At 48.7% G+C, this 12,099-nt stretch overlaps 2 protein-coding genes across 2 annotated transcripts; both read right to left on the bottom strand.

The window, feature by feature from the left end:
- Nucleotides 1-2,497: 2,497 nt before the first annotated feature.
- On the bottom strand, nucleotides 2,498-3,254 carry LOC150043630 (binder of sperm protein homolog 2-like). The gene is made up of 2 exons (XM_090322507.1): nucleotides 3,095-3,254; nucleotides 2,498-2,649 (listed from the first exon to the last, which is right to left on the bottom strand). Exons 1-2 carry the CDS (start codon nucleotides 3,252-3,254, stop codon nucleotides 2,498-2,500), a joined length of 312 nt encoding a protein of 103 aa, XP_090178633.1.
- A 3,307-nt stretch (nucleotides 3,255-6,561) lies between these two features.
- On the bottom strand, nucleotides 6,562-12,099 carry LOC150043629 (binder of sperm protein homolog 1-like). The gene is made up of 5 exons (XM_090322506.1): nucleotides 12,030-12,099; nucleotides 10,050-10,070; nucleotides 8,072-8,101; nucleotides 7,464-7,595; nucleotides 6,562-6,715 (listed from the first exon to the last, which is right to left on the bottom strand). Exons 1-5 carry the CDS (start codon nucleotides 12,097-12,099, stop codon nucleotides 6,576-6,578), a joined length of 393 nt encoding a protein of 130 aa, XP_090178632.1. The 3' UTR covers nucleotides 6,562-6,575.

Here is a 12,099-nt window from a genome sequence, read left to right as displayed (position 1 = left end):
AAAAGAAATGTACTCATTACCTTATGTGATTGTAAACCCTCCCCCACGTTGTCATCTTTACAATAAATATACTTAAAAAACGGTAATCTCTCTATACAACAGTGGACATTTGGATCTAGCTGTAGAGTACCAGCTGAATAAGCAAGCTAAGCGAGTACAAGTCCCTGAGTTCAAATCTTAGTACTGCCCCCCCACAAAAATAAATAATTGAAAAGTGACACCCTTAATTGTTATACCAACTAAAAAGCAAGGGGATATAGCTAAAGAATGCCCACAAGTGCTAGATGTAGAACTTTGAAAATACTGAGAAACATGAAATACCTGAATAAATAGCTCCCTCCTCCCCCATATGCATGGACTGAGAAAGCCCGCAGGGCCCATTGGCCAAGCCTCCTGTTTAGCTTCACTGGTAAGTACAACCCCAATTAAAACGCCTGGACTGCAGGTTTTCATGTGCACATGCGCTGGCTGGCCTCATTCAAAGATGGCCTGGGATTCCTGAGGGTTAACTCTGGGGAGGAGCGGAGGCCACTAGGGAGCAGCCAGCATGGAGCCCAGAGCTTGTCAAGGTGAACGGCGCTATGCTGTGCACATGGCTGTAGAGGTTAAGGAAACTGCCAAGAGGCCTCTGCTCCAGGATCTCACCCAAGATCTCCTGTGACGTGGGTCTTCATGGCTCCTCAAGCTCCTGTGGGCAGGGAGAGTTTCTCAGACTTCTTGGCTTTGTCCTGACATTGTAGGTTTGAGAAGCAACTACTTTGGTAGCATCATACCCCAAACTGTGTGTGTGTGTGTGTGTGTGTGTGTGTGTGTGTGTGTGTGTTTATGCTGGGATTGAACTCAGGACCTGGGCATTATTATTATTATTATTATTATTTTGCTCATAGCTAGTGGTCTACCATTTTGAGCCACAGCACCATTTCCGGTTTTCTCATGGTTCATTGGCCATAAATGTCTCGTAGGCTTTCCTGCCCTGGCTGACTTCCTGACGACTGCAATCCTCTGATCTCAGCCTCCTGACTAGCTAGGATGATAGGTGTGAGCCACCAGTGCCCGGCCACATTAGGACAATAGGAAAAGTGACCTGTCACTTACTGTCAGATTATGAGGACATGTCCACATTCTGCGTGAAAGACAGGTGGGGGTTGCTGGTTAGTCTCAGGGCACTAAGGCCAGAGGAATCAGGGACAAGAAGGCATGATAAACAGCCACCAGGAATTCAGAGACAGTGTATTTGGGGATGCAGAGGCAGCTCTCTGCTTTGCTTTAGACACATGCTCCTTCCTTCACTGGCTGCAGTAAAAGCTTAGGAAAAGGAAAAGAGCCAAGAGTGGCTTTCTCCATCTGACCTCGCCTGCTGGCCCCCAAGTCATTAATTCATGTGTTTTGAAGATGGAGCAAGAACAGCATCAAGACAGACATAAATCCTGGAAAAGCAAATGTTGGGGAGGGCGAGGAAAGGATTGCTACTGGCACAAAAGACTTCTTTCGAGAATTTGTATTTATTTATTTACTTATTTTGCTGTTGGTCCTGGGGCTTGAAATCTGGGCCTGGGCCTCCTGAGCAGCTGGGAGGATGGGTGTCAGCCCATCGAGTCTGGCGGTAGGACGGTGTCTGGAGAGGCGGCGGAGGAATCTTCAACTTCTGACTCTTCAAAACCACCTGGATTATCTAAGTACTGTGGAGGAAAGAGGGAGATTAGAAGAGCGGATCTGTCTCTGTGCTCTGTGTGCTATCCTCCTCTTCCTCGTGGAGGAAGCCTGCTCAGTGCCCTCAGGTGCTCCTTAGCACGGGGCCCTGGGACAGGAAGGGGAACATTCAAGACCAGCAGTCTGCAAGAGGTGAAAATGTTTCTCCTTTTCAAGTTAAATATTCTATTACTGACTGTGGGGTTTTTTTTTACATGAGTAATTGGTGTGGCTTTTGTAAATCAAGAGCATTAAAGTGAACGCATACCCGTGGATGAATCTTGGGACGCTAGCTGCCCTGGGGAAGGGAAACCTGCAGCAGGGCGTGACCATTGTCCACGGCTCGTGCCGACTTCGTGCCACTGTGGCACAATGGCACAGGTGCATCTGTGTGGCATGGACTGAATAATTTACTAAGCCTGAAATCTTCTACCTCAGGCCAACCCATCATCTAAGAATTCACCAGACAGTCTAAGCCTTGAACTTCCATCCATCCATCCGTCCATCTATCCATCCATCCATTACCCATGCATAATCTATCCATCCATCCACTCACTATCTATCTATCCATTATCCAGCACACACTCATCATCTACCCATGCATTCATTGATAAAGCATCCACTCACCAAACATTCATCATCTATCTGCCATCCAGCATCCATCCATCCATTATCCATCTGTTCATCACCCATACACCCTATCCATCCATCCATCATCCATCCACCATCCATCCATCCATCCATCCACCTATCCACCCACAGTACTCCCTAATTCCACGGTGATAAAAGCCCCCGCCTTGCTCAGCACTCACTGATGAGGAGAACATTGCTTCCATTTCTTCTCCTGGTTGTAGTTGTGTGACAGTGAACACCAGCTCCGGCCGAGGACGTAGCCAGTCTTGGTGCAATTGTAGAAGGTTTTTTTTTTGAAGGTGAAGGGGAAAACACACTCTGGAGGATCTGAGGGGCGAGGTGGGGGGGCACAAGGTCATACAAGGTCATCCCCGGGCACCACTGCCCAACTCTCACACCACCAAGCTTTTCCTACCCCATTGGTTTCCAAGTGAGAGCTTGAATCAAGTAGGAAACAACACCATTCTGAGACCTGAATACCGGCATCCAGCAGCTCCACCAACGCCTAGGGTTCTAGGTATCCAACACACCTTTGTAAGATTGTCACTTTTGTGTATGTGATGGTCCTGGGGCTTGAACTCAGGGCCTGGGCATTCTCCCAAGCTTTTTCACTCAAGACTTATGCTCTACCAATTGAGCCACAGACCCACTTCCAGCCTTTTGGCAGTTCATTGGAGAATTGTGTGGGCCCCGCTGCCCAGGCTGGCTTGGAACTCTGACCCTCCGCTCTCAGGCTGGCAGAGCTGGGACGGCAGCGGGCGTGCATGCTCACCTTGGGCCGTGCAATAGCGCCACTTGCCTTGGAAGCTGCTGTTCAGAGAGCACCAGGCGTAGTCGCTGTGGATGAAGGTGCAGCTGTAGTGTACGCTGCTCCCATAGCTAAAGGGGAAGACGCAGGAGGCATCGGAAATCACTGCCGGGACAGAACACATGCCCACTGCAGAGCGAGCTCACAGAGACACCCCACGGCCAGCCTGGAGGTCCTCACTCGCATGTACACAACACACAGCCTTGCCAGTTAGTGAGGAACTCCAAGTTCTTAAGCCACAAGTGGCTTGGCACTGGTGACCTGTAAACCCCAGTTACTCAGGAGGTTGAGCTCCAGAAGATCCTGAGGCTCCAGACTCTAAGCCAGCCCAGGCCAAGATGTCTAAGGAGATTCCATCCTCCATCAATTAGCCAGCAAACAACCACAACAAAGCCTGGTTGGAGATGTGGCTCAAAGGGTTAAATGCCAGTTGCAGCAAGCAAGTAGAACAAGCTCTGGTAGTGGCAAGAAAAAGCAGTGGGGGCTGCAAGTGTCACTCAAGTAGCAGAGTGCTCAAGCCTAGTAAATATAAGGCCCTGAGTTCAAATCCTGATTCCACCAAAGGAAATCAATGAGCAAAGAGGGGGAAAAAAAAGCAGATATGATAGCTGATGTTTGCTGCAGTGGAGATGAGATGTTCTTTTTCCTTCCAGGTCCTGGGGTGTGAACTCGAGGCATGAGTGCTGTCCCTGAGCTTTTGTGGTCAAGACTGGTGCTCTACCACTTGAACCACATCCCCGCTTACAACTTTTTGGTGGCTCATTGGAGAGAAGTGTCTCGCAGACCTTCCTGCCTGGTCTCCCTTTGAACTGTGGCCCTCAGATTTCAGCTTCCTGAGTAGCAGGGATTATAAACGGGAGGACCAGTGCCTGGCTCTCAAAGGCTTTGATTGGAGCCTAGACTGGGGCACAGTCAGGGAACAAAGTCATTTGTCCCATGGTCCCCAAGCCCTGAGGGCACCTCCGGACTGGGACCCAGTGCTTGCCCCACACTCTGCTGTGCCATTTGCAGAACAAATCCTCCATCATTGATTTCCAGACTGGGTCAGCCTCTCCCCCTGCTCTGGACTCTTCTCCCTCCCTCCCAGCCTCCCTCCCTGCTTCCCTCCCCGTCTCCCTCCTGGTCTCTCTAGCAGTCTCACCTTGGTTCAGTCCCCATAGCCCACTAGCCAGCAATACCCAGACCGCTGGATGGCCCATCATCTCCAAGGACCTGAAAGTGGCACACTGTGGCCAGCCTGGGCTCCAGCTGATATATAGCCCCCTCCCCTCTCCACCCCTCCTTCTGACCTGTCACATGTCCCCGCTCCCCAGAAATGCCTCTGGCTTCCAGTGTCACAGTGCTTAAACACCACAACATCAAAAAGAAAAAAAAGAAAAACAGCACACAACAGAAAAATAAAACAGCCCTAGGCGGCATCAGTGGCTCACGCCTGGAATCCCAGCCGCTCAGGAAGCTGAGATCTGAGGATTGTGGTTCAAAGCCAGCCCAGGCAGAAAAGTCAAGGAGACTCTTATCTCCAATGGCCACCAGAAATGCCAGAAGTGGAGCTGTGGCTCAAGTGGTAGAGCTCCAGCCTTGAGCATAAAAAGCTCCAGGACAGCATCCAGGCCCAAAGTTCTAGTCCCAGGAAAGGCACCAAAAAAGACAAACAGAGCTGGGCTGGGACCATAGCCTAGTGGTAGAATGCTTGCCTAGCTTGCAGGAAGCCCTGGGTTCCATTCTCTGGTGCCATGTACACAGAAAAAGCCGGAAGTGGTGCTGTGGCTCAAGTGGCAGAGCGCTAGCCCTGAGCAAAAAGTGTCCAAGGGGGGCCAGGGGTTTGGCCTAGTAGTAGCATGCTTGCATAGCATGCATGAAGACCTGGGTTCGATTCCTTGATACCACATACATAGAAAAAATCCAGAAGTGGTGCTGAGGCTGAAGTGGTAGAGCTCTAGCCTTGAGAAAGTCCAAGGACAGTGCTCAGGCCCTGAGCTCAAGCCCAGGACTGGCAAAAAAAAATATTTAAAAAAAAAGTGTCCAAGAACAGTGCCCAGGCCCTGCGTTCAAGCCCAGGAGTAGCAAGAAAGAAAGAAAGAAAGAAAGAAAGAAAGAAAGAAAGAAAGAAAGAAAGAAAGAAAGAAGAAAAGCACATCTCCCAGCACTGACTGCCGGGTTGTGGGCCTGGGCTCTTCTGCTCAAGGCTAGTGCTCTAGCACTTGCAGCCATAGCTCCATTTCCTGTGCTTTGGTGGTTCACTAGGGATGGGTCTTCTAGACTTTTCCTGCCCCAGCTGGCCTCGAACCTTGATCCTCAGATCTTTGCCTCCTGTGCAGCTGGGATTACAGGTGTGAGCCACTAGAAACATTATTATTGTTATTATTATTACAAATTATTATTAATATTTAGTGTGTTTTATGTGTTTCTCCCCCCCCCCCCCCGCAGATAAAGATTTTTCCTGCTAGCCGTTGACTCTTGAGAAGGCAGTGGGGAGCTCGGTGGGAAGAGTCCTGTGGTCTGTTTTCCCTTCGTGCTGGGGAGCCCGTGTGCAGAGCTCTGTGAACAGGCCCTGGAACACAGCCTTCTAGAAGGATCACAGCGGACCTGGGCGAGAAAGCATTATTCCTTCATCACCCGGCCCAGGAGTCAGAATGGCCCTTGGCACTTGGCCACCAATGCCTCAGCTGTTCATGTACACAGCCCTTGAGGCTGGCCCTGAGGTCCTGGCACGGTGGCGGTGGGGAGGGGGGACAGGGTGCATTGCCTTGGTTTTTGTTTGATGATTGTTTTGCACTGCTGAGATTGACCGCAAGACCTGTGCATGCTGGGAAAATGTTCCACCTCTTCAGCCACAGCTCAGCCCTTTGCTATTTATTTATTTATTTATTTATTGGTGCCCATTGTGGGCCTGAACTCCAGGCCTGGGCGCTGTCCCTGAGCGCTTTTGTTCGAGGCTAGCACTCCACCACTTTGAGCTGCAGCTGCGCTCGGGGCTTTTTGGTGAATCTGTGGAGGTGAGAGGCCCACAGACTCTCCTGCTGGGGCTGGCTTCGAACCAGGAGCCTCAGATCTCAGCCTCCGGAGTAGCTGGGTTTACAGGTGTGAGCCCTGTGCCTGGCTTCATGTCCCTTGAGAGCTGAGTCACTGTCCTAGGTGTGCCTGTCCTTCTCATCTCCTCTGGGCACAGGAGAGAGTACCCCTGGGAGTTGACAACCAGAGTGCCAACAGGCAGTGGCATGTTGCTGCGGTGACAGTCCCTGAGATGTCAGTCTCTGGGGTGACAGCAGCTGTGACTCCATGGCCCCACCCACCCATTGCAGACAGCCAGCCTCCTCACCTCCATCCACCCTGCCTGGAAAGAACAAAGAACCAACAAGAGGAGAAGCCTTCCTTCCTCTCCTCCTTCCTTCCTTCCTTCACTGGTTTATTCCAGGCAACCCCCAGCCCCATCCCGCCTGGCCCCTCAGCAGTATTTCCACACCAGGTCCCGGTTGTAGTCGGGGGTCAGCGAACACCACTTCCTCCCGAACACCTCGCCGTCCTCCGTGCACTCCCGGTAGATCACGCGCCGGTACCAGAAGGGGAACGCACAGGGCGCGAAGTCTGTATGGGAGGGGGGGAGTGGGGGAGAGTGTCTGAGCAGCATGCATGTGCACGCCCACATGCACGCACGATGCATGGCGGGCTCCATGCATGCATGTGCATGCACACTCACACGTGCCTGCATACGCACACACATATGTCAGCGCCAGTGAGAGGGTTGAGGGCCTGCCATTGCCCGGCTGTGGGAGCCACACAATTATGTTGTTTGCAGGAACATGAGTGGAATGTGATCTTGTCATAGGGGGAAAAAGTAAGCCAAGCTCAAAAGAAAAGAAAAGTCAGATACTGCACATTTTCACTCCCAGGTGTAACCTGGGTCTAAAATAACAACAATAATAACAATGGCAATAATAATGTAAAACAGGGACTAAGGAAAAAAAATCCAGGTTCTGGTGGCTCACGTCTGTCATCCTAGCTACTCAGGAAGCTGAGATCTGAGGATCATAGTTCAAAGCCAGCCTCGGCAGGAAAGTCTGTGAGACTTTCACCACATGGAATCACCAAAAAACCAGAAGTGGAGCTGTGGTTCGAGGGGTAGCGTACCAGTCTCAGCACTAAAACTCAAGGCCAGCACCCAGGCTCTGAGTTCAAGCCCCAGGACCTGGCACACAGCAACAACATAAAAACTGCCCCCGGAGTAGCCGCAGTGCGTGGCCTTGGAATGGCCTCTGGCTTGTGATGTCTTGTGTCTCTCCCCAGAAGACCACTGCAGAGATGGACAAAGCCCGGGCTCCCTTGGGCCACTCACCTGACAGAGCACAGTACTTCCAGTACCCAGCAAATGTGGTGTTCAGTGAGCACCACTTGTGCTTAAAGTTGAGTTTCACGCAGTCATAGTACTTTTCTTTTCTGTACCAGAAAGGGAAGACGCACTCGCCATCTGTGGAACACAGACTTGTCTCCATCTTTACCCAGAGCTGCCTCCACCCCGCTCCTGCCCAGGCTCTGCCCACCACAGGGCCCCCAGGGGAGCGTGGAGGGGACCACCTCGAATTCAGAGTTATCTTGGTGCCAGTCCTGGGGTTTGAACTGGAAGCATGGGTACTGGCCCTAAGCTTCTTCTGCTCAAGGCTGATGCTCTACCACTTGAACCACATCTCCACTTCTGCTTTTCTGGTGGTTTATTGACGATAAGAGTCTCATGGATTCTCCTCCCCCTGGGCTGGTTTTGAACTTCAGTCCCCAGATCCCAGCCTCCAGGGTGGCTGGGATACCAGGGGAGAACATTTTTTAAAAAGGGTCCGGGGGGGCGGGGGAGATAGCTAGAAAGTAAATTGCTAATTTTCCCATCTCTTTACACAATAAAAAAAAAAAAGAGAACATGCATTAGCCGTGAAATTTTTCTGATCAACTTGCCTTCTCTCTCTGGATATTTAATGGCAGAATCTGGAAAATAAAATTGGTGAAGTCTATTTTTACTGTGTGGTCTTAGGTATTGTCATAGGTTCTGATCTAAAATGACATACAAAAAGAAAAAGCGTGAGGAAAATGCAGTGTTACTGGGCTGTGCCAGGAACATATCATTATGTTTTATTTGCCTGAATTGGTTTCATTCTGGGTTTTTTGTTTTTGCCAGTCCTGGGGCTTGAACTCAGGGCCTGAGCACTACTGTCCTTGGGCTTTCTCAAGGCTAGAACTCTACCACTTGAGCCACAGCATCATTTGCAGCCTTTTCTATGGATGTGGTACTGAGGAATCAAACCCAGGTCTTCGTGCATGCTAGGCAAGCACTCTACCACTAAACCAAACTCCCAGCCCTGGTTTTGGTTTTGTATTCTTCAAGTTGGTTTTGCTACTTTATATAAAACCTTCACATGTATGAATGCTTTCATCTCCAAATACTTTTGGCTGTTTATGTAAAATAGAGTATTTCACCTTTGCTAAATAGGTACTCTAATGTTATTTGGTCTACAGGAAAAAAAAATTAGTGATCATTATATACTTTAGTTTCTATCTAGCCACAAAGCTGTGCTGTCTTTCAAAAACATCTCACTTTTTGCTAGTGCTCCTAAAGTCTAGAATCATAAAATATTTTTACCTGTTCAATAAGGTTACAGACCAGTTTCTTCCTATACTGTCATAAAGGTGAGCCTAGAAATAGACATGCAAGGCTGGAGATTCGCTTAGATCTTTTCATAATATTCTAGTTTCTTCCTATACTGTCATAAATGAGCCTAGAAATAGACATGCAAGGCTGGGAGTTTCGCTTAGTGGTAGAATGCTTGCCTAGCATACACGGAGACCCAGGTTCAATTCCTCAGTACCACATACATGGAAAAAATTCAAGCGTTGAGAAACCCCAAAGGTAGTGCTCAGGCCCTGAGTTAAACCCCAGGACCGGCAGAAAAAAAATAGATGTACAAAGCTTATACTTTATTTTTGTGCCAATCCTAGGGCTTGAACGCAGGGCTTGAGTATTGTCCTTGCGCTTTGTGCTCAAGACTAGCGCTCTACCCCTTGATCCAGAGCTCTACTTCTGGCTTTTTGGTGGTTAACTGGAGGTAAACATCCGATAGACTTTTCTGCCCAGACTGGCTTTAAACTGTGATCCTCGGATCTCAGCCTTCTGAGAAGCTGAGATGACAGGCATGAGCCCCTAATACCTTGACTGATTATCTGTTTCTTTCTGAGAAACAGATATCAGTCAAGGTATTAGGGGCTCATGCCTGTCATCTCAGCTTCTAGAAGGCTGAGATCCGAGGATCACAGTTTAAAGCAGTTGGGCAGAAAGTCTATCGATGTTTACCTCCAGTTAACCACCAAAAGCAGAAGTAGAGCTCTGGATCAAGGGTAGAGCGCTAGTCTTGAGCACAAAGCGCAAGGACAATACATTCAAGCCTGCGTTCAAGCCCTAGGATTGAAAAATAAAGTATAAGCTATAGTACATCTTTTTTCTTTTTGCCAGGTCCTGGGGACTTAACTCAGGGCCTGAGCACTGCCTTTGGGCTTTCCTCAACGCTCTGACCACTCTTCTTTCCATGTATGTGGCTACTGAGAATTGAACCTGGGGGGCTGGGGGGGAGGGTAATGGGTACCAAGACATGTGAAAGGGTATCAATGTATGTGAATTAATGCACCTTCTATCTGGCAAATATCATGTAACCCTTTTACTAATTACAATAAAAAATTTAAAAATATATAAAAAAAAATAAAAAGAAATTGAACCTGGGTCTTTGTGCATGCTAGGCAAGCACTTTACCACTAGGCCAAATTCCCGGCTCCAGGAAGTATGATTTTTTTTTTTATCAGGGTAAGAACTAATGCAATGAGTGGTTACTTTATTACATTTAAAAAGACATTTAAATAAGAGTTTTGTTTAAAGAAATCAACTCACCTATGGTTGGTAGATAATCATCTGAAAGAAACAAAGTTAAATAACTAGTTATTTCACTACATTTGATCTTTCAAATAACGGAAGGGGGGAGAAGTGGGGGGTGGGGAATGGAAGATGCACTCTAACCCCTAAACTGACATGTGAATGGAAATGCTTTTGCACAAATGCTTCAGGATAACTATGAAATAGAAAGAGTCAAACAATCTAACCTAATTCCATTCTAGTCCAGAAATTGTGCAAAAGCCCCTACCCCCACCCCCTTTATTTTTGGCCAGTCCTGGGGCTTGTACCCTGAGGTCTGGACCCTGTCTCTGAACTTCTTTTCCTCAAGGCTAGGGCTCTAATACTTGAGCCACCGCGTTACTTCTAGCTTTTTAAAGTGATTTATTGGAGATAAGAGTCTCCTTGGGCTTTCCCACCCAGGCTTGCTTCTCAGCCTCCTCTGAGTAGCTAAGATTACAGCTGTGAGCTACAGGTGCCCCCTTTTGTAGGACTTTTTAATTCACTCTAGTTGTAATGAGACTCACAGAAGCTTCTTAAGAAACCTAGCTTGATCTGATTGACAAGATTGGGGCTGGAGGGGTGAGAGACTCTGGGGAGATTTTCAAGATCCAGCAAGGGCTGAACGCAGACCCAGACATCTGGCCAGACCATCTGGGTCTGCAGACACAATGCGGACAGAAGCACAGTGTGCATTCTCGGAGCTGGGCACCACACTTTCACATACTCTGCTTTTCACACATGTTTGAAAAGTCTTGTCAGGTGCTAGTGGCTCAAGCCTGTCATCCTAGCTGCCAGGATTGTGGTTCAAGGCCAGCGGAGGCAGCAAAGCTGTCTAGACTCCCATCTCCAAAATAACCGGCAGAAAGCCAGGCTGAAGGTGTGGCTTAAGGGGTAGAGAGAAAGTAAGAGCAAGAGACAGAGACAGAGACAGACAGACAGAGACAGAGAGAGACAGACTATCTTTTTTGTTGTTGTTCAGTCTTGGGGTTTGAACTCTGGTCTTGGGCATTGTCCCTGAACTCTTCAGCTCAAGGCTACCACCCTACCCTTGAGCCACAGCGCTACTTCCTGTTTTCTAGAGGTTAATTAGAGATAACAGTCTCACGGACTTTAGTGCCCGGGCTAGCTTTGAACCTTGATCCTCAGATCTCAGCCTCCTGAGTAACTAGGATTATGGGTGTGAGCCACCACACCTGGCTGGCAGAGACTATATAATAGCCAAATTTAAAAAAAAAAAAGGGATGCGTAGAGAAATAACACCTGTTGAAACTATTGCCAGAAGAGACCACAATGCAAGCCCTTGTACCATTAACATATGCTAATAAAAATGTTATTTTCTTCTTTTAAAAAAAAAGCATACAGTAGAAATCCTAGCTGATAGAAAAGTAATGACCAAAGACTTGAGAACATCTATTGCTTCCCTCTTCTGTCTTTCATTTCTGAAACGACTTCCATCGACACTGTAATTTTTATTTCTTTGTAAATGCACACGTCTTGCCGAGCACTTAAAAAACACAATGTGAGATTATTGCCCTCATTCCTTCTATAGGAAATCGTTCACTCAGAGGTGCACAATCCTTATCAAAATCACTAAGGCTAGTCCCCAGGCTTCCGTCCCACTTGATAATGGGCCCCTTAGAATTATTCGAGCCAATGTGACTGTAGTCAAGGAATAAGGATGAGCTGACAGGACACCCATTTTCCCTCACCATTAGGACGTTAGGGCTTCTCTTATGGCCCCCCAGGACTATGGAGCCCCCTGACGCCTGCCTGTGTCACATTCCAGTAGCTGTTATAGCCATGCCCGCTCCTTCTGCTTCCTTTGCTGAGTTTCCCCCAGGGTTGTGGCCTATCTTGAGGGGATGGGGCATCTTCTCCTTTCTGAGGGGCAGCCCAGAGGCCCCGTCAAGCCCAGGACCACCAGCCCTGAGCCTCATCTTCAGCACTATTCCCCCAGCACCCTGGCCCGGGCCTCACCTTCGTACTGCTGTCCCAGCATGCAGGGCAGCAGGCAGGTCCACAGCCATGGGAAACCCCTGGGTGCCAT

This window comes from Megascapheus bottae, chromosome 31 (genome assembly GCF_031878675.1).
Source record: "Megascapheus bottae isolate mThoBot1 chromosome 31, mThoBot2.hap1, whole genome shotgun sequence".
Classification (NCBI taxonomy): Eukaryota; Metazoa; Chordata; class Mammalia; order Rodentia; family Geomyidae; genus Megascapheus; species Megascapheus bottae.
The sequence above is the reverse complement of the archived record's forward strand: the minus strand, read 5'-3'. Positions and strand labels throughout refer to the sequence as shown.

Coding starts and splice junctions, on each gene's coding strand:
- LOC150043630 (XM_090322507.1), bottom strand. CDS start 3,254: ATGTGTTCTGTCCCGGCAGTGATTTCCGATGCCTCCTGCGTCTTCCCC. Junction 2,650..3,094: donor GCGCTATTGCACGGCCCAAG/GTGAGCATGCAC, acceptor CTCGCCCCTCAG/ATCCTCCAGAGTGTGTTTTC.
- LOC150043629 (XM_090322506.1), bottom strand. CDS start 12,099: ATGGCACCCAGGGGTTTCCCATGGCTGTGGACCTGCCTGCTGCCCTGC. Junction 10,071..12,029: donor GCTGGGACAGCAGTACGAAG/GTGAGGCCCGGG, acceptor TGTTTCTTTCAG/ATGATTATCTACCAACCATA. Junction 6,716..7,463: donor GAAGTACTGTGCTCTGTCAG/GTGAGTGGCCCA, acceptor CCTCCCATACAG/ACTTCGCGCCCTGTGCGTTC.